This window comes from Sminthopsis crassicaudata, chromosome X (genome assembly GCF_048593235.1).
Source record: "Sminthopsis crassicaudata isolate SCR6 chromosome X, ASM4859323v1, whole genome shotgun sequence".
Lineage (NCBI taxonomy): Eukaryota > Metazoa > Chordata > Mammalia > Dasyuromorphia > Dasyuridae > Sminthopsis > Sminthopsis crassicaudata.
In genome coordinates, this window is record NC_133623.1 from 27,938,685 (window position 1) to 27,960,810 (window position 22,126).

The 22,126-nt window shown below is 37.1% G+C and overlaps 1 protein-coding gene across 2 annotated transcripts in view; it reads left to right on the forward strand.

Annotated features, from left to right (window-relative positions):
• Positions 1-4,752: 4,752 nt before the first annotated feature.
• Positions 4,753-22,126, forward strand: part of LOC141548590 (U1 small nuclear ribonucleoprotein C) — a 34,482-nt gene continuing 17,108 nt past the window's right edge. Inside the window, exons 1-4 of one of the 2 annotated variants that reach the window (XR_012484006.1) lie at positions 4,753-5,045; positions 7,416-7,479; positions 9,550-13,325; positions 15,128-15,262. Coding sequence is in view for 1 of the 2 variants with exons in the window: in XM_074277600.1 (XP_074133701.1) it covers positions 9,663-10,079 (417 nt within the window). In the remaining variant the exon portion in view is untranslated. Of the gene's footprint in view, positions 5,046-7,415; positions 7,480-9,549; positions 13,326-15,127; positions 15,263-22,126 lie in introns of those variants that run through there. The other variant, XM_074277600.1, reaches the window with a different exon arrangement.

Consider the following 22,126-nt stretch of genomic DNA (forward strand, 5'->3'; position numbering starts at 1 on the left):
TATTCTGGGAATAGTCTATCTTGGCTCCCAGGTCATTTAGATTTATTTTTCTGGATACTTTGGATCTGACCATATTGCAGCATGGAAGGGATCAAGGGTTTCCCAAAGCTATACCAATGAAGTATATTCTAAGAAACTGGATTCTAAGAAAATTCTGGCTCCAGAATTTATCTCTTCTACAAGGATTAATTTAGCTAGGTGTAGAAAGGCTCATCATGTGCAGATTGCCCACTGGATATTGAATGTTTTAAGACATGAAAAAGACAAAATTCCTTAGTATACTTGGGCCCCCTGGCAAAGTTATAGATTGGCAGAAAAGGGGGCGAAGGGTGCCAAGAACCACACAGTTCTTGGGCAATATAACACAAGTTAACAATTGGTACTCTTTTTTTTTTTTTTGGCTGGGGCAACAGGGATTAAGTGACTTGCCTAGGGTCACACAGCCAGGAAGTATTAAGTGGCTGAGAGCAGATTTGAACTCAGGTCTTCCTGATTTCAGGGCTGGTGTTCTATCCACTATGCCACCTAGCTGTCCCACAATTGGCACTCTTAATGTATGACTTTTTGTCTAATGACACATTACTGAAGCAGATCTATATTGCCATTTTTGGTGGGAGGGAAGAAAGCAAGCATTTATTAAGTACCTACCATGTGCCAGGAACTGTGCTAAGCACTTTACAAATATTACCTTATTTGAGAATTCTTGCTACTATGAAGTTAGATAATATTGGGGTTTTTTAGGTTTGTTTTTTTCAAACAGCTAAATGGAAGGATGACTCAGCTTCTCCTATGAAAAACCAAAAAATTGGTGGCCATTCATTTCATCATGCGCTCAAGACAAAAATGAAGGAATGAATCAATCAAATCAAGCAGCAGACAAGCATCTGCCAAGTACTGGGAATAGAAATACAAAGAATGAAACAATACATATTAACAAAAAAACAAAAAAACCAATTTCCTGGGATACTTGGTCATCTCATCTTACAAAGCTTAAGATGAGTATAAAAAGACAGATTACCACTAAGATAATAAGTAGTATTTTTTTATAAGTGGCTGGCACATAGTAGATGCTAATGCTTGCTGAGCTGACCTGTGGAGGAAGTAGAGAAATTCTACTTGAAGAATCTGACACCATCACCTAATAAAGCCCTCCCTCTTTGAAACTTTACCTTTCTTCAAGGCTTAGTTCAAATGTACCTCCAAAGTGTACCCTACCCCAGTACTCTCTCTCTTCTCCCTCTATTTATATGGTGTTTCCCCCAGTGGAATATAAACTCCTAGGATAAGGAACAGTTTTTCCATTTTAATCTTTATTGTCTAAGTATGTAACTTCATCATTTTACAGAAAATGCTTAATAAAACCAATGCCTGAATCTAGGTCCACATTTTTCGTTTAGAGAAGCCTTCAATTTATCTCTCCTCTCCCTTACTGTTTGGAAGCCAGTTCCCAATGCACAAGAAAATGTTTCAGCTGATCCTAAAATGACTCCATTTGAAAATGAGGTTTAATAGGGAATCTGGAAACAGAGACCAAGTCCCACTTCTGACACTTTTTATGTTTGGGATATTGAGTAAGTCACTTCTCTGGGCCTTAGTTCCCACCTTTGAAAAAGAGAAGTCTTCAGCCTAGAGGAACTTCTAAATCCCTTCCAGCTCTAGACCTGTGGTCCTGGATCTTGGAGGTGTTTTAACAAGGCTAAAGAAATGCAAGTCACTAATTTCACTCTGGCCGATAGAACTGGAATGAACACACCACGGAGCTTCTCTAGAGCTCCTTCTATGGATTTGGGGGGGGTGGCTGGGAAGCTTTGGGATTTCAGGAACTCTCCTGATGTTGCTAAGCGGAGTAGTTTGGAAGCTTTTTCACCCGCTTGTCCGGGAGCAACTTAGCCCCAAGGGGCTCGCTGGAAAAGTCGCTCCTTGGGATGGAAAGAGGTGTTGGGACATGATCCGGGCCCTGGGGTCTCGGGGCCAAAGCTCCTGACACCCAGACACCCGCATTCAGCAAAGATCTGAAACAGATGACTCGATAAGAAAAGCCCGCGCGCGCGCGCCCGAGGAGTGACAGGAAGTCAGGCTCTCTCCGGAGGACTTCCGCTTCTTCTCTAGGTCTCAGCATGTCGGTGGTATACTCGCTTACAGCTTTTTGGAGGGAGCCTAAGGATGGAAAGAGGGAGGGAGAAGGGAAGATGAAGGGGAGTCTGTGACTTATCACAATACTGAGCCACGAGGAAATGTCCAGCAGCTGTTTGGTACCTAGGGGTATCCTCTTCTCTCCATCCCTCTTCCAGACCTATGTGCTTGTTGCTAAGCAACCTGATCCCTGGAGACCTTATTAACTTTTTATAGTATTTGTAGCCAAAGATGGTACGATGAAAAGAATGTATCTAAAAACTAGAGACCAGGTTACAGGTTGTTGTTTAATTAAATCAAGTTGCAACCTTGGGGAAGGAGGAGCTATTTTAGACCAGGTTACAGGTTGTTGTTTTTTAATTAAATCAAGTTGCAACCTTGGGGAAGGAGGAGCTATTTCAGAAATTACTTTGATTATTGAATAGATGGATAGGATTGGGGAGAGACCCAGCAGCAACAATCGAAATAATCGGGGCAGGAAGCGATGTGGGCTTGCACCAGAGTGGGGGCACTTTCAAAGGACAGAAAGTCATGTAGACAAGAGATATTAGGAAGAGAAAATCAACTGGATATGAGGGGGTGAGATTCAGGGGTATACTGAAGCAATGTGAGCATTCATGTCTCAAACTGACTACAAAACTACAAATCAGGACTTGACTTGTTTAATTTTCTTGACTTTAAATGATGGATATGATAGTTTTAAGAATACACATACCCCGCCCGACCCTCCCCAGAGCCTGTTAGTAAATATTTGCCACCATACTCCCCTGTGAGAGAGAATGCAGAGTAGAAGATGAACACTAAGTGTGAGCACAGGGGATGGAAGGATGGTGTCCTCTACAGTAAAAAGGAGTAGGAGGGAAGGAGGGTTTTGAGGAAAACCTAAGGAGTTCAGTTTTGGGATGTATTAAATTTAAGAGGTCTACTGGACAGCCAGTTCCAGATGTCTCACAAGTAATTAGTGGTGATGTTGATAATGATGAGTAGATTTGAAAATCATCAGCATAGAGATGATCATTGAATCCACAGGAACTGTGAAAATATGGAGAGAACAGAGAAAGAGGCCCAGGATAGAGCCCTGTGTACAGGGCTACAATTAGTAGGCATGACCTGGAAGAAGAGCCAGTGAAGAATAGTGACAAGGATTGGTCAGAAAGAGAATCAGGTTGGAGTGGAACTCTAGAGAGAAGACAGTATTAAGGAAAGTAGTGTTTAAATTGTGTCAAAGATGGTAGAGAGATTAAGAAGGATGAGAATTGAGAAAAGGCACTGGATTTGCCTCCAGGCTTTCCTGGTTTCTCTTCTACAGAGAGTTTCTCCAGATCCCTTTTAATTCTAGTGTTTTCCCTCTGTTTATCTCCAGTTTATTCAGTAAATAGCTTGTTTGTACATAGGTGTTCACATGTTGTATAAATTAGTAACTTCTTTGAGCATAGGGACTGTCTTTTGCCATTCTTAGGCAGTCACTTATCCTCTTTAAGCCTTAGTTTCCCATTTGAAAAAATGTGACAGAAGAAAGCTCAGCTCAAAATTCTACAATACTATAAATTGTTGTATTTCTCAGTACCTGTTTTCTAATCTATAAAATGAAGCTGTTGGAGATATCTATAAAGACTCTTTCATTTGATAGCCCCGTACTCTAGAAAGTTCCATCACTTTTCTAAGCTACAGGTTCACTAATTTTACATTTTTGCAGGTTCCACTAAATGTAGGAAATACCTATAAAATTTCGACATGATATGGGAGTTAAACTACTAAGTTACAATATTTATATCAATATAACTACAAAACACTCTACAGTAATAAACGATGATGAATAATTGGAAATTCCCTCCTTGTGATTGGACCATGCCAATACAATAAAAAGACACACATATATGCATATATGAAATTCCAAAGATACACGAAGAAAGTGGGATTTGCTTTTAGATTTTAATTTGGATACATAGGGAACTGACTTGCACATATTTTAGAAAGAAATGTATAGGAGATGGAACCACAGTGAGGTAATAGATAATTAATATGAGCACGGCACAATCATTTAAAAATGGTATCAGGCCAAATGATCTGGGGCTGACTGGAGGAACTAAGAGTAATATAAAGGGTGGGTTGGTTTTTAACTCTTTTGGGAATGAGGATCAAGAAATGGTAATGGATATAAGATGCTTTTAGATTTTGTTTCCCTCAAAAAAGGATTGGGAAAGGTAATTTCTAAAGGTTCTTTGGGTTCATAAACCTGGGATCCTATAGATGAATTCAGTTTAGCATTAAGTACCTACTAAGTGTGAGAGGTTGCTGCCGTCCCCTGGGCCTGTTTCCTCCAGTATACAAAGGAGTGGGGTGTGATTATTAAAAGGTAATCCATTCAAAAGCCATTCCACCTCCTTACTTGAATTTAGGTATCACTTCCTTCTCCGAAGTGATTTTCTCGTCTATAAAATCAGTGATCACACAAGACGGTCTCTATAGATCTTTCCAAGCTATAATCCTGTGGTGCTCTAAGACTTTACAGGGGAAATGAACCTATAAATAAAAGATTGCGTTCCCAGGTTTAAGGTAGCTTCTCACTTTCTTTTCCTCCTCCCCCTCCCGTACTCATTTTCTTATTTCTCCGCCCCCTATGAGGCCCGCCCCCTCATCATCTCTTCTGGCCTCACCCTCTGGATTTAAAGAACGCCCGATTCGGGACTTGCGCATTGCCTTGCGCGCTGACGGAAGTCTCTCAACTGCTCCCCTCCCCTCCGTGAGCGAACTGGGCGCGGTTGGTCGCCGGTTCTCTCTCGTTTTCTGTCGATTTCTCCCTCCCTCTCTCCCCGGTCCCTGGCTCCTTTTCTCTCCCCCTCTCCCTCCCACGGTCGGCCCGGCGCTTCCAGCAGTCAGCAGCGGTGTGCCCTCGTCGGTTCGTTGCAGGGGTAAGTGCAGACTTGGCGAAGAGCTTCAAGAGGCTCTCGCCCCCTCTCCACGGAGAATTGTCTCCTCTTAGCCCTATTTCTCCCGTGTCCGAAGAGAAAGAAGGGAGGGAGGGAGAGAGAGAAAGAAGGGGAAGGGAGGGGGTGGGGTGAGGGGCGCGGACCCGGGTGGTGCTTTGTGGCGTCCATTGCGGCAATCCGAGCGACTCCGCATGGCGCTCGCTCCAGCGCTCACCCTTGCCAACCGTGCCTTTGTCTCTTCTTTGCCAATACTTCGAGCACCTTTCCCCCTTTTTTTTTATTCTCAAACAAAGCTCTTTGACGGCCGATCTTCATAGATTCGAATCCCCGATTATATATTACCCCGTCCTCCTCACCCCGAAAAAAGAAAGAAAAAAAACCTTTGCAGTTTACGGTCAGAAGGGGTAATAAAATCCGTGGATCTGGCTTCAGATTTGGCCCTTGCTACTTCTTACTCTGTTTACGTGACCTTGAACGATTCCGTGACCTCCTTAGGCCTTAACTTCTTTCTCTGTAAAAATGAAGGGCTCGGGAAAGATGGCCCCCTAAAGCTCTGGACTTGAATGATTTGTAATGTTCGTTGATGGCACGTCTCTTCCTGTCCCCCCCCTTCCTTCCCCTTTGTTTGATACTGTGACACATTCTTATTTTTGCTCCTCACCCAGAGTGGGTGCTTAGGAAATACTGGCCGATCAATTTTGTTTTTTCTCCCGCAGCAGGATTTGAAGGCAGAATCACTAGACAGTCTGGTTTTTCCCGCAGCTTTTGGATACGTCCACATAATCTCTATGAGCCTCAGGTTCCTTTTCTAGAAAATTATATTGTCAGGAGAAACATTGTAAAAAATAAAGCACCAAAAAAATAAAACAAAATTGGCTGACGTGAGAAATTAAGTTACGGCCATTCAAGGCACCATTTTGTGGGGTCTCTGGATTTTTCAAATAAGGAAATGTGATCAGTTACGTTGATCAGTATCTCTCATTTCATTTTTTTACCCTTGGTGGTCAAATTCTTTCCAAGTGAATGATTATGTGATAAACGTCTGCCTTAAAGAAAGGAAAAGGAGAATAGATGCTAAACTCATAGGTCCAATTGCAATGTATTTCTAAGGTCTAGTCTCCTGGAGGGCTAGAAGGGGGAGGGGCACTGCAGTCCTCCGAGTCCTGAGTGGCAGTTTACAAGATGGCTTCCCAGCCTTCCCTTTGTAGTGGAGTGAACGTTCTTGTATCGAGGTATGCTAGGGATTTTCCTGCCTTTTTGGTTCCAGATTGTAATTGGGGGCTGGGACAAAGAGGCTGGTTAAAGAATGTTACTTAAGGATCTGGGCTTTTTCTGATGGGATTCTACATCAGCTGCCAACTTAATCTATATAGAAGGGGAGAAGAAAGCCAAAATACACAGACTTACATCCTCAGCTAATTTAAGTGGGGTTTGGCATGTCTGCTTTCAATAAAGTAATGAAACTAGATTATGAAGTGGAAAAATTAAATGGAAGCAAGGGGAAAAGACAACTTTTTCTAGAACCTGGCTTGTGAGAGGGAAGGAAAGTATAGAAGGATAAAGAGGTAGAGCTAGCCATGAAGGCTTGAGCAGGAGATAAATTCCATATCTCAGGACCCTTGTGAGAACAGCAGGTAAAGTAGTAGAGGTCACTGGATTTAGTCAGAACCTGGTCTCTACCACTTGTGTGAACCTGAACAAGTAATCTTAGTGTGAGCCTTAGAGTAGGGGGACATAGCTCAGTGACCTCTAACAGGCCTTCTAGCTCTAAAACTGTTTCAAGCCTACAATCCACTGCCTCCTCGCTGCTGCTTTGTACAATCTTGTATTTTCCTTCCACACTTTGTTGAAGCACCATCTGCTATCAGAGGCTCAGCCTGATTGCCTTTTCTGTTCCCTCAAAAAAAAAAAAAAGTTTGGTATTTTGTATTTATCTGTGCTTATAATTGCTTTCTTTCCTTTCCTATATTTAGGAGAGCCGGGACTATTTTGTTTTGGGGGTTGTTTGTTTTTGGTATCTAGACTATTTAATCCACTGCCTGTATTATAGTAGATGCTTAATGGATGCTTGTTATGTGAAAGAATAAATGAAAGACAAGAGGCTTGGGAGAGGGGTCAAAGATTGAGGAAGGAACTTAGAATCATTCTCCTCTAAATATTTGTTTAGACTGATTATTTCTGTGGACAGAAAACCTCATTCCAACCCTAAATTTAGTATTGCCAAACTTCTCTCCTGTGGCTTTTTGCTCATTTTGTCAGTATAATTCCTAGGATTCATTCTGGTGAAAGAAGGGATTGCAAAACTTGATCCAGATGTCACCTGTTACCATAATGTCTGTTTTTATCTGTTAGTTGAAGTATCCTGTAGGATCCCTGCTGAGTATCTGTCTGAAGAGCTGAGACCCATTTTGTCTGGGTAAGTTTGTTTGGATGTTATCAGTTGTTTTTTGGTTTTGTTTATTGTTTTGTCTTTTGTTCTTGAAAAGGGCCATGACCTCTGGGGAGTTTACAGCTGGACAAAGGTATGTCACCATCCCATTAAAAAAAAAAAAAAAAAAAAGACCCATTATTTATTAGATACTTTTCTAGAGAAATACAAATAGAACCATCTCTGCTTTTAAAAAACATTTGAGTCTGAGTACAGCAAATAAGCCTCAAAAAGTAGGAAGCTACTTGAAGCTTCTACTTCAGCCCTTTATGTGAATGCTTTTGAATTTTTTTTTCTGTAATATTCCTAGATGTCTAATGTCCTAATTGAGAGTTGAATTTGAGGAAGAAATTACATCCATATAAGTTTAGGGAGAAGGATAAAGGTATAGTTAAATAGAATGTTGGAAAGAAAGGAACATAGAAGAGATGCAAAGCATCACCACCTTTCTACTTCAGCTATATTGGCTCTTGGGTTTGTCTGATTAACTCTTATTTGCTGCTTTCCACAAAGCAATAGTTTTCTGTTAACATTCAGATACCACAGTTTAGCTACTCCTCAGTCTGTTTCAAATTTTATAATCTTTGCTATTAGGAGGGGTGTCACTTTTCATTTGAGAAGAGATTTAAGAGTCCTTCAAACAGATCTTGACAGGTTAGTCAATGCTTCAGTCCAGATCTAATGAGACATAAGGATATGTACAACGTTCTAGACTTGAGTTCAAAAAATAATTACAACTTTTGGTCCATTACTCTTGCTACCGAGGAAAGATCCTGGAAATAGTCAAAACCAAACATGTCCAGGGATTTTCATAACATTATATTATATTGTTGCTATTTTAATAAATCCAAACTGGGAGAGAGAAAAAACAAACTACTAGGAGGTAAGTGGCTGAATTGGTGCCTGGTAATAAAGAAATACATAGGCAGCCCTGGGTTTAGGAGAAAAAAAGAAAAAAGATGCAATTCAGACTGACACACAAACAATTGAAGGGGCAGCCAGGTGGCACAGCCCATAGAGCACCAGCCCTGAAGTCAGGAGGACCTGAGTTCAAATGTGGCCTCAGACACTTCTGGCTATGTGACCTTGGGCAAGTCACTTAACCCCAATTGCCTGGGGGGGGGAAATTAACTTACAAAACAATAGAAACGAAATATGGAAAGATCTTTATGAAATATGGCAAGATTAAAAAAAAAAAAAAGGCAGAACCAGCAGAAAGATTTGATTGACTATAAAGTGGTTTGGCATGTGTTGAAGATAATTTAAATGTATATAGTTACAAAGAAAATGCAACTCATGTTAATGGCTAATGCTAAATTTCTAAGAAAACTTGATATAGAAGAAATTAGGTTAGTCTGCCTGCAGGCCTTGATCAATTCACTAAATTTAAGTAATTATTTCTATAATATAATTTAAACCAGGGAGGTCTTAACTCTTGCTAGACCCCTTCTTAGAGTACATCTACAATGCCTATGTATAAATTTCTTGTTTTCTGGAAAGCATACATAGAATGTTACTCAGGTTTCCTTTTTTTTTTTTTCTTTTTCTTTTTCTGAGGCTGGGGTTAAATGACTTGCCCAGGGTCACATAGCTAGGAAGTGTTAATTAAGTGTCTGAGACCAGATTTGAACTCAGGTCCTCCTGAATTCAGGGCTGGTGCACCTAGCTGCCCCTCAGGTTTCCTTTTGAGCAAAAGTGACCACTACATCTGTCAGTCTATAGCACTTTACTCTTATGTAGCCCTTCCATCTCTACTAGAAAAGAGGGAAATGGGTTCTTTCATCCTTTGGGACCTAAATTAGTGGTTGTAATTGGGGGTCAGGTCTTTTTTGCTTTGTTTGCATTTGTTATTTTAATTGTGGCATTTTCCTTATTCCGAAATACTTCTGTTTCTGTTTTCTGCTTCTCCTGAATTCCTTCTTTTCAGTGTTCTCTAATTGATGGGTATTTATTATGTCACTCAATTTTTAACAACACTCAGATAAAATGTTGCTTTGACTAATTTAGGCATATGGGGAACTTTTTTCCCCCCTTGTCTTTGACCTCTTCTTTTATTAGATAAGAGCATTCTGACCATTATATGTGGACAACTCCTTAAGAGATAGAGGAAAAGCAACTCATCCAGTGTGTTCTGAAGATACCTTGGAGCAAGGCACCATTGTGGGGAAATCATGCCCAAGTTCTACTGCGATTACTGCGATACGTATCTTACCCATGATTCTCCATCTGTGAGGAAGACACACTGCAGTGGAAGGAAGCACAAAGAGAATGTGAGAGACTATTATCAAAAATGGATGGAAGAGCAAGCCCAGAGCCTGATTGATAAAACAACTACTGCATTTCAGCAAGGCAGAATTCCTCCCAACCTGTTCTCTGCTCCTCCACTAGGAGGGCCTATGATCCCACCTCCTCACCCTAGCATGATGGGGCCCCCACCTCCTGGAATGATGCCTGTGGGGCCACCTCCTGGTATGAGGATGCCCATGGGAGGCCATATGCCCATGATGCCTGGTCCTCCAATGATGAGGCCCCTTCCTCATCCCATGATGGTGCCCACACGCCCAGCAATGCCCAGACCAGACAGATAAAATAGCAAAAAATATAAAGAAACCCATTTCTCAGTTTTCTATTCTTTGTTCTATTTCACCAGAACATCATGGTGCTGGGTCTCAGACATGGGTTTGTTTGGTTTTTTTTTTCCCCCTCCTTTCCCTTTTAAAATTGACACTTTTACATCACTGTCACTTTCCCCTGATTTCCCTTCCCTTACCAATATATCCCTTCCTCCCCTGGTATATCCCTCCCCTGTGATAAATAAGCACAGTGAAAAAAAAATTACACATTGGATATCTCTCAAAATTATTCCTCCTTTTCACCTATAGTTTAAAAACACCTCTCTGCCAAAGGAAAGGAAACACTTTACCAGTCCTCTGAAGTCACAGTTGCATAATGCATTGATCAGAGTTTTGAAGTCTATCAGTGTTGTGTTCCTATATATTGTGGTAGTCGTGTAAATTGTTTTCTTGTTTTTGCTTACTTTCCCTGTACTGTTAGTCCATATGATTCTCCCAATTTCTCTGACTTCATTTCTTACAGCACAATAATATTTCATTGCTTTCATATCCCATATGTTGTTCATTTGATGTTTCTCAATTGATGAGTATTGTTTGCTTGCAGTTCTTTGCTACTATAAAAAGTGCTGCTATGAATATTTTTGTATATATGGGACCTTTCCCTTTATCTTTGCCCTTCTTGGGTTATATGCCAATAGTGGTATCGCTGAGTCAAAGATATGTGTGTTTAGTGACTTTTTAGAGTAATTCCAAGTCATTTTTCAGAACTGTTGGACAAAATTCACAGCTCCACCAAAAGTGCATTAGTGTGCCTATCTTTCCACAGTCTCTCCATCAATGACCATTTTCATCTTTCTCAATCTTGAGTGTAAAGTGAAACTTCTGGAATTGTTTAGTTTGTTCTCTTTTTTTTAGAGAGCTAGAGCATTTTGTCATGATTGTTAGCTTGCAGTTTTTCTTTTTGCAAACTGCCCCAGCGGTAGTTTCCCGACATGAAAGAATACTTCCCACTTTTTGTTGAAAGAAACAATTTAAAAAGGAAGAGTGGGGGCAGAAATGCAGCTTATATTTGTATTTGTGGTGTATAAAAATAAAAGTATTGACTGTTTCAGCATTTAAAAAAAATTGACTCTGTCTTTCTTGAAGTGTCTGTTAAGGCAAGCCTTGCAAATCAAACACTGAGCTCCAGGGGGCTTGAGGTGACTTTAAGCCCATTTAGTGGGAGTAGTTGACTTGAAACTAGGAGGGTGGGAGTGACTATTCTGCCACAAAAAAGGAGGATTTGGCATCTCTAGCTGCTTAACACCTCTAAGAAAGTGAAATTACTTTGTTGGTAGTCCATTGGGCTCTCTAAAACTTGGGCATCCATACCTAAGTTTCACTGTGATAGTTCTCACCACACATCACTGTCCATCTATGAGAAATTAGAACAAAGTTGACCTGATAAAACTTAATCAGGAAAAACTGCACTTTTCAAGAAAGGGCTGTGGTCTTAATGCTAATGATACTTTAATTTTATGCTTTCCAGTGTCCTTTTGAGAGTCTTGCGATGGGAGGGGTCCCCACAGATGTTTCTGGGACAATAACAAAAGCCCTTTTTGGAGTTGAATCCTGAATGGCAGAGAGGGCTTGGGGTTGCATGAAGGCAATGCTTGTTAGGAGTCTGTAGTTTGATATTGGAGAATTACCTGGTTGGTATATATAGAGAATCCCTTGGTAGTTTGCGGGCTACCTGATCTAGTAGTCATAAGTGTGGCCATAGAAATCTGACTGAAATGGACTTATTTATAATCTCTTAGGCTTTTCAAAACAAGTATTTGTATTGAGGTCTGAGATATTTTGCTTTGAGCTCAATTATAGTCCTCTGGCTATCAAGAGGGGTCAATGTTACCCTCTCCAAGCCTTGGTTAATGAAAATTAACCTTTAAAACTTGCAATGCACATTTTGCAAATTACGCCATCTACACAAAAATCCCTGTGAAGTATTGCTCCATTTTGCAGATAAGGAAATTAAATCTGTTAAATGATTTGCTCAAGATTTCAGTTAATAAATAGGATTTGAACTCTGTTCTTACTGATTGCTCAGTCTAGCACTATCCACTCTGACATCTATCAATTTATTAACCTGCACATCCACAGGGCACGTCACTTAACCTGTTTGAATTGAATGTGGTGTGGTATCAAATGGAAGCAGCTAAGGCTGTGCTGTGGACAGAACCTGGAGTCAGAAGAGGACTTCAAATCCTGTCCCACACAGTAACTGGGACCCTTGGCAAGTCACTTAACTGTTGCCTGCCTCAGTTTCCACAACTCAGATATCCCCAAATTGGAAGATTAGTACCTACTTTAATGTTGCCTTCACCTTTCCTACTTTAATCATAGGAGCAGGGAATTCCAGGAACTGGATGTATTATATGACAAAGCGGACTGCTCACCTTCCCCTGGCCATGTGCTCCCACCACCCTTCCTACCCTGTGGCTGATGGTGGTCTTTCATTCTCCAAGAAGACCAAAATGACATCACTGATTTAAGGTCATCCATCATGTCTTTATGTACATAAAGTTAAATGTACATAATTTATGTACATTTAAGTACATAATGGGCTGAACTGGCCCATTTTTGCTTTGGTATCTTAACTGATTAAGAACACTGATTTATTCGAAGTGTTCAAGTTATCAGAGCTAAAATGGGGCAGTTCAGCCTCCTTATATCAGCAATACAAAATTGGGTTGGGGTTTGGACCAGAATGGGATGGGAAATGGAGGAGAGAGAGGGATGATGAGACCAAAGTAGTAAGAGGATCATCTTGGAGACCAGTTCATCCTTCCACCTCTGTTTACAGATGGGGAAGAGTGGGGCAGCCCAGAAGGAACAAGGCCCTTGCTAGTGGTCACCCAGCTGGTACCCATTGCCTTCTAGATCTCTTTCCCCTGCCTCCTACCCAATCTCTGCTGCTTTCCCTCCTCATCGCTCTTCTTTTTTTTTAGGGCCTGTCCTAAAGCTGGAAGAGGAGGGGGTCAGAAGGGTGAGGAGGAACCACCGAGGTTTCATCTCAAAGACCTCCGGGATCTAGATGGGCAGCAGGCTACAGGAGGGGGAACTTCCTGGGTGGGGGATGAGCGCCTCGTGGTTTGGCCCTTAGCACTTCCGGTAATCGTGCTTGGGCCTTTAGCATTTCCGGTAATCGCGGGGCTGGCGTGAGCCTGGCGTCCCAGGAGGCCTGGAGGCCTTGAGGCCTCACCAGCCAAGGTAGGCCTTAAGGTAGGTTTTTTTTCCCCAGAAAAATCTTTTGCAGGCCCTGGGCATTTGGGCTTGGGGTTGGGAGGCACATTTTACAGGAGGGAGAGAATCCCTTGATTCTCCCGATTTGTAACTTAGTTATGTCGTCCAACCTTTTTTTTTTACCAACCTACTCCAGTTTCAGCCTAAGCCTGGGCCCATTGGGATTTGACTCTCATTCGTTCGGCGTCAAGTACTGGGCTCCAGCTTGAGTTTACCCGCCTTAAGTCTTGGTAAAAAGATTTGTACTATCAACCTATAATCAAAGAATGTATGGGATTACAAAGGGCTCTCTTAACGTATTATCCATATATTCCAGTTTTGGTGAGACCTTATATGTGCCTCTGGGTTAATTACATCCAGGCTTTTGTATTAATATGGCCTCTGGTTGGGAGTAAAGTTAGCTACTGGTGGTTAAAGGAAAAAGATAAAGCACATGTATTAATAAGTAGATTAAAAGAAGGCATTTTAACTTAAAAAAAAAATGAAAAGAATACCTGAAGTTTCCTATATCTGTAGTTTCTCACCTTGAGAGCTTGTTGTATCATATGTATAGTGTCCAATAGAATATAGAAAGCAGAATTTGAATTCGGAGAATGGGCTTGATTTTAGGCTTTATAACTGACGGTATGGACTTCGGTTTTTTCTGGAAAGGGGGGGGGCGGGGAAAGTCGGACGAGAATTTATCCAAGATTCTTTTGCGCTCTCATCTGTGTGTTCTACTTGGACTAATTTTCGTTTTTACATTGAAGGAGAATTTGGCTGTTCTTTTAATCACCATTATTCCATTTAACAGTTAATTTATTTTGTTTCATTATTCAGCTATGGTTTTTGTTTAGGTTATTTTAGTTATTGTTTTTTTAAAATTCTGCTTATTTTCCTCTATTGCACTTCAAATAGTTCATCCATCCTTATTGTAAATTCTTCATATCTGTTGTTTCTTTTCTTTTTTTTTTTCCTTTTTTAAAAAAATGTTATTCATTTTGGCGTTTCAAGGCAATTCCAATAGATTTGTGATAGAAAAAGCCATCTGCACCCAGAGAGAGGATGATGGAAACTGAATGTGTTATTGTTTGTTTGCTTGTTTTTTTCCTTGTGTTTTTTTTCCCCCTTTTAATCTGATTTCTTTTGTGCAGCAGCAGCACGCTTATGTTTAGAAGAACTGCACGTGTTTGGATTGCTTGCCATGTTGGGGAGGGGGGAGGGGCAGAGGGACAGTCAAAATTTTGGAAGACAAGTTTTTGCAAAGGTGAATATTGAAAATTATTTTTGCAAGTTTTTGGAAAAATAAGATATTATTTTAAAAATAAGTGTTATTGCTATTTTTACATTCTCTAACTTTCTCTCTGTATTTCTCCCCTTCCCTCCTTTCAGAACCATCCAGTGAAATAAAGAATATTTTTTAGTAAATTTTGGGTAATTTATATTTTTACAGGAAATCATCTGTTTCTGCTAAGTTTTTCTTTTGAAGTCAGCCTAGGACAAATAGGAACCCACAAGAAAGAAATTTTGAACATAGAATTCCTATAATGAGAACTCAGGCATCTGAAGAAATCAAGATGGATGCCTAGGGAACTTCTCCCTTTATATTCACAAAAAATATTTACACAAGATAAAAAAAAAAGGACAGGTAAATAAAGATGAATTTAAGATTGTGGTATGGTCCCATAAAAATAAAGAAGGTTGTTTTAAGCTCTTTGGGGAGGGGGGGACAGTAAGAGAATGCTCAAATAAGAGACAGACTACTTGTGACCAATTATATTTTCCTAAATTTTTTTTCCCAGCCAAGAAGAATTATCTTTGTCGTGGAAATAGCAGAACAAAAATGATTAATGGGAATTTGGTAACCAGCATTTGTAAAGAGGCATTTGGAGATCCAACTCTGTTGATGAGTTTATGTGAGATGAACCAATTCTCAGGTAACATTAGTATAATCTGATTGATTATCTGATCTAATCTGTAATATTATGTTCCATCCTGAGTCCCACAGTTTAGGAAGGACAGTGATAAGGAGGGTAGTACTCTCCAGTGCAGAGGAGTCAGTTGAGTAAAGAATCTGTGTGTGTATATATGTATGTGTGTTTATTTTATATCCTGTAATTTTGCTAAGGTTAATTATTTAAACTACTTTTAAAATTGCTTCCCTAGGATTTTCTAAGTATATTCTTCCCAATATTGTACTGCAAATGTTGGCCATAGTAGTAAAAGAAGAAAAAAAAATCGAACAAATTAGGATACACAATGAGGAAACAAAGCTGTCACTATTTATAGATGTTAAAATAGTATATTTAGAGAATCAATTAAAAATCTTTTTGAAATGATTAACAACTTTAGCAAATTTGCAGGATATAAAATAAAACCATATAAGTCATCAGCATTTATATATCTTTACATACACATATATCACCAACAGAGCCCAGCAGCAAGACACAGAAAGAGAGAAATTCCATTTAAAGTAACTATAGACAATATAAAATATTGAGTGTCTACCTGCTAAGACAAGCCCAGGAATTATATGAACATAATTATAAAACACTTTGCTCAAGGGTAGGCTAAGTTAATACAATAAAAATAATGATTATGCCTAAATTAATTTACTTATATAGTGTCATACCAAACTATCAAAAAATAATTTCATAGAGCTAGAAAAAATTAAATTTATCTGGAAGAAGAAAAGTTTAAGAATACCAATAATGAAAAAAAAATACATAGGAAGGTGGCCTAGCAATACTACATCTCAAACTATATTATTATAAAGCAGTAATCATCAGAACTAATTGATACTGAATAAGAAATAAAGTAATGGATCACTGGAATAGATTAGATACATAAGACACAGCCATTTATGACCATACAAACCTATTGTTCATTGATCTGCTCTTTATGTTTCAGTGGTGTGTTTGGAGATATAAATTTTCTCCTAAGGAAAGTTTTTTTTGGTTTGTTTTTATTTTCTATAAAGAAACTTTCTATCATTTGTTCTTTGACACACTCTTTTTACTTTTCCCCCTGAGGCAATAGGGATTAAGTGACTTGCCCAGAGTTACACATCTAGGAAGTGCTAAATGTCTGAGACCAGATTTAAATTGAGGTCCTCCTGAATTCAGGGCTGGTGCTCTATCCACTGCGCCACCTAACTGCCCCTACCCACTCATTCTTTAGGATTATTTAGTTTCTAATTAATCTTAATCTATATTTCTCCTGCCCTTTATTCAATATAATTTTTATTGCATTATGGTTTGAAAAGGATGCATTTAATATTTTATTTTGTTGTATGATTTTTATTCCCGTATTAATACACAGTCAACATTTATGAAGATATCATATTAAGGTAAATTTCAAGGATAATTTGAATGCATTTCTGCCTAGAGAAAGGACTCCAGGACTTCTGGAGATATCCTTTAGATTTATACATATGGTATCTAGCTATCTCTTTTTGAAATAGGATCTATAGAAACATTTTTGAAAAGAATCATAGGAAAGGGAAAGATACCATGTTCTATAGAGCAGGGCTTAAACTTTTTCCACTTGCCATCCCCTTTTCAACCAAGAAATTTTAACTTGAATTCAGGTATATTGGTATATAAAATAGATATACAGAGCAAACTACTGGTAATTAAGTCTTAATTTTGTGACCCTATATGGCATTGCAGCCCACAGTTTTAAGAAGCTTTGCTGTAGACCAGCTCTAGGTATTTTCATATAAGTACTCTTGTATGAAGTTTTTTTTTTTTCCTTTTTTTTAGTATCACTTTTACTTTTACCACAGAAGTCATGATCACCACTGAATCTAGAAGTATACAAAATATAAATCAAAAGAAATGTTTTTAGATTAATAAAAATTAGCCATTCTCTCCTGAAAGAAAAGAATAACAAGACTGATAGACTAATAGTTAATTTGATCAAAAAGAGAGAAGGAGAAACCACTCTGGAGAAGAGAAAAAGAAAATAACCCGAAATGATTACCCCCAGCAAAATGGAGGAATAAATAGGGAAGTGTAAATTAAGTTAATTTAACAAAAGGGAGTGTTAGAGAATATATAAAGGCTGATTTTAGGAACAGAATTTGATGAAGCTATTTATGAAATCAGAAAGAAAAAAAAATCCTGGACCAGCATTTGAAAGTGAATTGTACTAAATATTTAAAGAACAAATTATTCTTAAATTATATATAAACAAACTTTTCAAAAATATGGTCCTGATACCCCATTCAAGGGAGGGGTAAATCTCAGAAAGAAATATGCTATCTTGAATAAATGTGCTTATAACATTTTAAAAAATTAGTACAAAGATTATAGCAATAAGAAAACAAAGGATTCATTATAATTAAGTTATATTTATGTTAGGCATGCAAAGATAGTTAGGAAAAATCATAACCTAATAAATTATATCAAAAATAGAGTAAAAATTACATGATTCTATCAGTAACTGCAAAAAAAACCCCCACCCCACTTTTGACAAAATAGAATATCTGCTTATGTTAAAAAAAAAAAAAATCAAAATACCCTAGAAATGAGAACTTGGGTAAATTGGGGAAATATGACTATTTATCTAAAAGCAATAATGAAGATTATTTGTGATAGAATAAACCACTGGAAATGTCCTAAACTTGAGATGCCTGCTTGTCTACACCAGTATTTTTGATATTGGAAATTATTATACTCATAAACATTAAAAAAATAGCATAATGATAGCGCAAGTTGGGCTTTGAGCCAGGGAGAATGAAGTTCAACTTCTGCTTCAAATACCCAGTTTCTGTGACCTTGGGCAAATAGCTTAATTTCTCAGTAATCTAGGCAATAGACACTCAAAGGTGTGGCAGGGGTGGTGGCCTGCATTGCTGGAGGAAGTTTCCTCAGTCTCTGTTCCTATTACAGATTAGAAATTAGAAATGCTAAACTATAGTGTGATACAAGAAAAATTGGAGTATTAAGTACAACCAAAATTATTTCTTTTTGATTAATATGATGGCATACTTTGTAAATTGGAAAAAATTTTAATTTTTTTTATATTATTTTAAATATTATTTAAAAATTTCAGCAAAGTTAAATACAAAAGTAATTCACAGAAGCCATAAGTAAGCTATTACTAACAAAACCCTGGGTAAGGATAGAAAGAGAAATTCCGCTTGAAAAAACAAAGTACATTAACTTCCTGGAAGTTTGGCCCTTATAGAAATAGCATTCTGAAAGAACATTCAGAGAAGCAAGTGTTTTATGACTGGGGCCTGCCATAGAGTAAAAAACAGTTTTCTGATCATTAAAAAAAATTTATTCATTTTGAACTTAAATACATAAAAGGCAGCAGGAGGAAAGAACATTTCCATGTAAACAGCACAACCTTAAAAAAGAATTTACTTTATAAATTTATGAATTTATATTTCACTTTACTTTTTGTAAAAAAAAAAAAAAAAACAAACAAAAACAAAAAAACCACCCCCACCCCCACCCACCAGTGTTCTATTCATAGCTTTCAAAGCTACTCTGCTTTCTATGCTTCCTTCTACATTTTCTTTTATTTTCTTCTGTGCACTTTTTATAATTTTTCTCTCTCTTTTCCTCCCTACCTCCTGACTAGAAATGGCTGCCATTAGAAACAAATAGAGGTAGGTATGTATGTGTAAATATATATAGATGGCGTGTGTGTATATGTATGTACATATATGTGTATACACACACATACATGTAAAACCATGCTATCTGTACTTCTGTTTATCAGTTCTTTCTCTGGAGGCAGATAGCATATTCTTTTGTAGGTCCTTTTTAGTTAATTTGGGCATAAAATGACTTAATCATTCAGAGCTGTTCTTAAAACAAAATTGCTGTTACTGTATATTATGTTCTCTTGGCGATGCTCATTTTGCTCTTCATTATTTTATGTAAGTCTTAACATGTTTTCTTAAAATCAATGAGCTCATCATTTCTTATAGTAGTATTCCATCAGAACCATATACCACAACTTATTCAGCCATTCTCTAAATGATGGCATTCCCTCAAAGCCATTCTCTCCAAATGATGGGCATTCCCTAAATTTCCAATTCGTTGCCACCACAAAAGAGCTCCTATAAATATTTTAGGACATATAAGTTATTTTTCTTTTTCCCTGATCATCTTTGGAAGCAAACCTAATAGTTGCATTGCTGGGTCAAAGGGTATAGACAGTTTAATAATTCTTTGGGCATCATTCCAGTTTGTTCTCCAAAATGGTTAGATTAGTTCACAGTATCCAAGTTTCTCCACATCCCCTTCAATTCCTGTTGTTTTCCCCTTCTATCATTTTAGTCAGTCTTAGAGGTGTTATCTCAAGATTGTTTCAATTAGTACTTCTGTTATCATTAGTAATTTGGAGTATTTTGATGTGACTAAATTGTTTTGATATTGTTTTTTGAAAACTACCTGTTATATCCTTTGATCATGAGGAATCACTCATATTCTTAGAGATTTTACAAAGTTCATTATATATTTGAGATAGAAGACCTTTATCTGAGAAATTCTCCATAAAATTTTTTCTTCCATTTTCTACTTTCCTTCTAATCTTGGCTACATTGGTTTAATTTATTTGTAGCCAAGATTAGAAGGAAAGTAGAAAATTTATGAATAAACAATAGATAGCATTGTGAGGTTTAAAATGTTTAATTTCCATTGTACTAAATTAAAAAGGGTTTGGGATGGCATTGAATATATAGATTAATTTAGCTAAAATTATATGTATTATGTATATGTAATAGATAAAATTATATATTTATATATAGATTATATAAATATAATTATATGTATATGTAATAAATATGTATATATTTTATTATATGGACCCTGCCTACCCATAAATAATATTTCTGCAATTATTTAAATCTGATTTTATTTGTTTAAAAAGGTTTTTAAAAATAATTTTGTTAACATAGTTGCTGGATTTGTTTTGGCAGGCATACTGCTGGGTATTTTATACTCTGCAGTTTATTTTAAATAGGGTATCTCTTACTATTTATCTCAATGCAAGGTTTTGTTGGTGATACTACAGAAAAGCTGATGACTTATGTGATTTCTTTATATACTAATACTTAACTAAAGTTAGTGTTTAATTTTAGTAGAGGTTTTAGGATTTTCCAAGCACCTCATCATGTTGTCTGCAAAAAGAGATAATAGTACTTTATTGCCCATTCTGATTCCTTTTTTTTTTTTTTTTTCTTCTCTGATTGTTATTGCTAGGATTTCTGGTAAAATAATGAATAATATTGTTGACAGTGGGCATCCTTGTTTCACATTAGATTTTATTGGGAAGGCTTCTAGCTTATTCCTGTTACAAATAATGCTTGATGATGGTTTTAAGTAAACTTATCAACTTAAGGGAAAATCCATTTGTACCAGTACTTTCAAGTTGTTTTTAATAGGAATGAATGTTGTACAGAAAAAACCTTTTCTGTATCAATTGATATAATCGTGATTTTTTTGTTACTTTTTTTATAATCAATTATATTACTAGTTTTCCTTGTTTTAAACCATCTTTGAATTCTTGGTGTAATCTCACTTAGTCGCAACATACAATCTTTATGGTATGTTGCTTTAATCTTATAGCTAGTATTTTTTATTTATGATTTTTGCATCTATATTCATGAAGGAAACTGATCTATAATTTTCTTTCTCTTTTTTTACTCTTCCTGGTTTTAGGTATCATTATGTTTTGTAAAAGGATTTTGACAGGACCTCTTCTTTGCCTATTATTCTAAATAATTTATTTAATTTTGGAATTAGTTGGCCTTTAAATGGAATTCACTTGTAAATATCTGGTCTTGGTGCTTTTTTCTCAGGAAGCTCATTTATGGCCTGTTTAATTTTTTTTTCTAAAATAGATTTATTTAGATATATTATTTTCTCTTCTAATCTAGGTACTTTATGTATTTGTAAATGTTCTTTCATTTCATTTAAACTGCTAAATTTATTAGCATATAATTGGGTAAAAACTTTTTATGGTTGCTTTGATTTGCTCTTTGTTGGTGGGATCTTCACCCTTTTCATTTTTAATACTAGTAATTTGGTTTTCTTTTTTTTTTTTTTTTAAATCATATTAACCAATGGTATATTTATTTTATTTATTTATTATTTTTTTTTTCATAAAATCAAGCCCTAGTTTTATTTATTAATTCAGGGTTTTCTTATGCTCAATTTTATTAATCTTGCCTTAATTTATTAAGATTTCCAATTTGATGTTTAATTGGGGATTTTTTGTTTGTTCTTTTTCTAGTTTTTTTTTAAATTGCATTCTCATTGGTTTGCTCCTTATCTGTGTTATTATTGTTTCTGATTACTGCTTTTCCTGCATCTCATTATTGTCATTCTCTTTAATGATCTGATTATTTTTTAAAAGATTCTATTGGGACTTCTTTTAAATCTTTTATTAATACATTTTGTTTCAATAACACCTTCATTTCCCAACATATCCTCACATTTCTTCTCTGTGTACCATCTGTTATAACAAAGATTTTTTTTTCCCTGAGGCTGGGGTTAAGTGACTTGCTCAGGGTCACAGCTAGGAAGTGTTAAGTGTCTGAGATCAGATTTGAACTTGGGTCCTCCTGAATTCAAGGCTGGTGCTCTATCCACTGCGCCACCTAGCTGCCTCCCATAGATTTTTTTTTAATAGGTCCTTAATTGAATATATTTTTTGAATGTGATAAGGAAAGAATATGTTCATTAATTCTGTTTTCAAATGAATGGAAACAAATTATTAAGCAATTATCATGTACCAAGCACTGTGCTAAGCACTACGGAAAGATAAGATAATCCAGG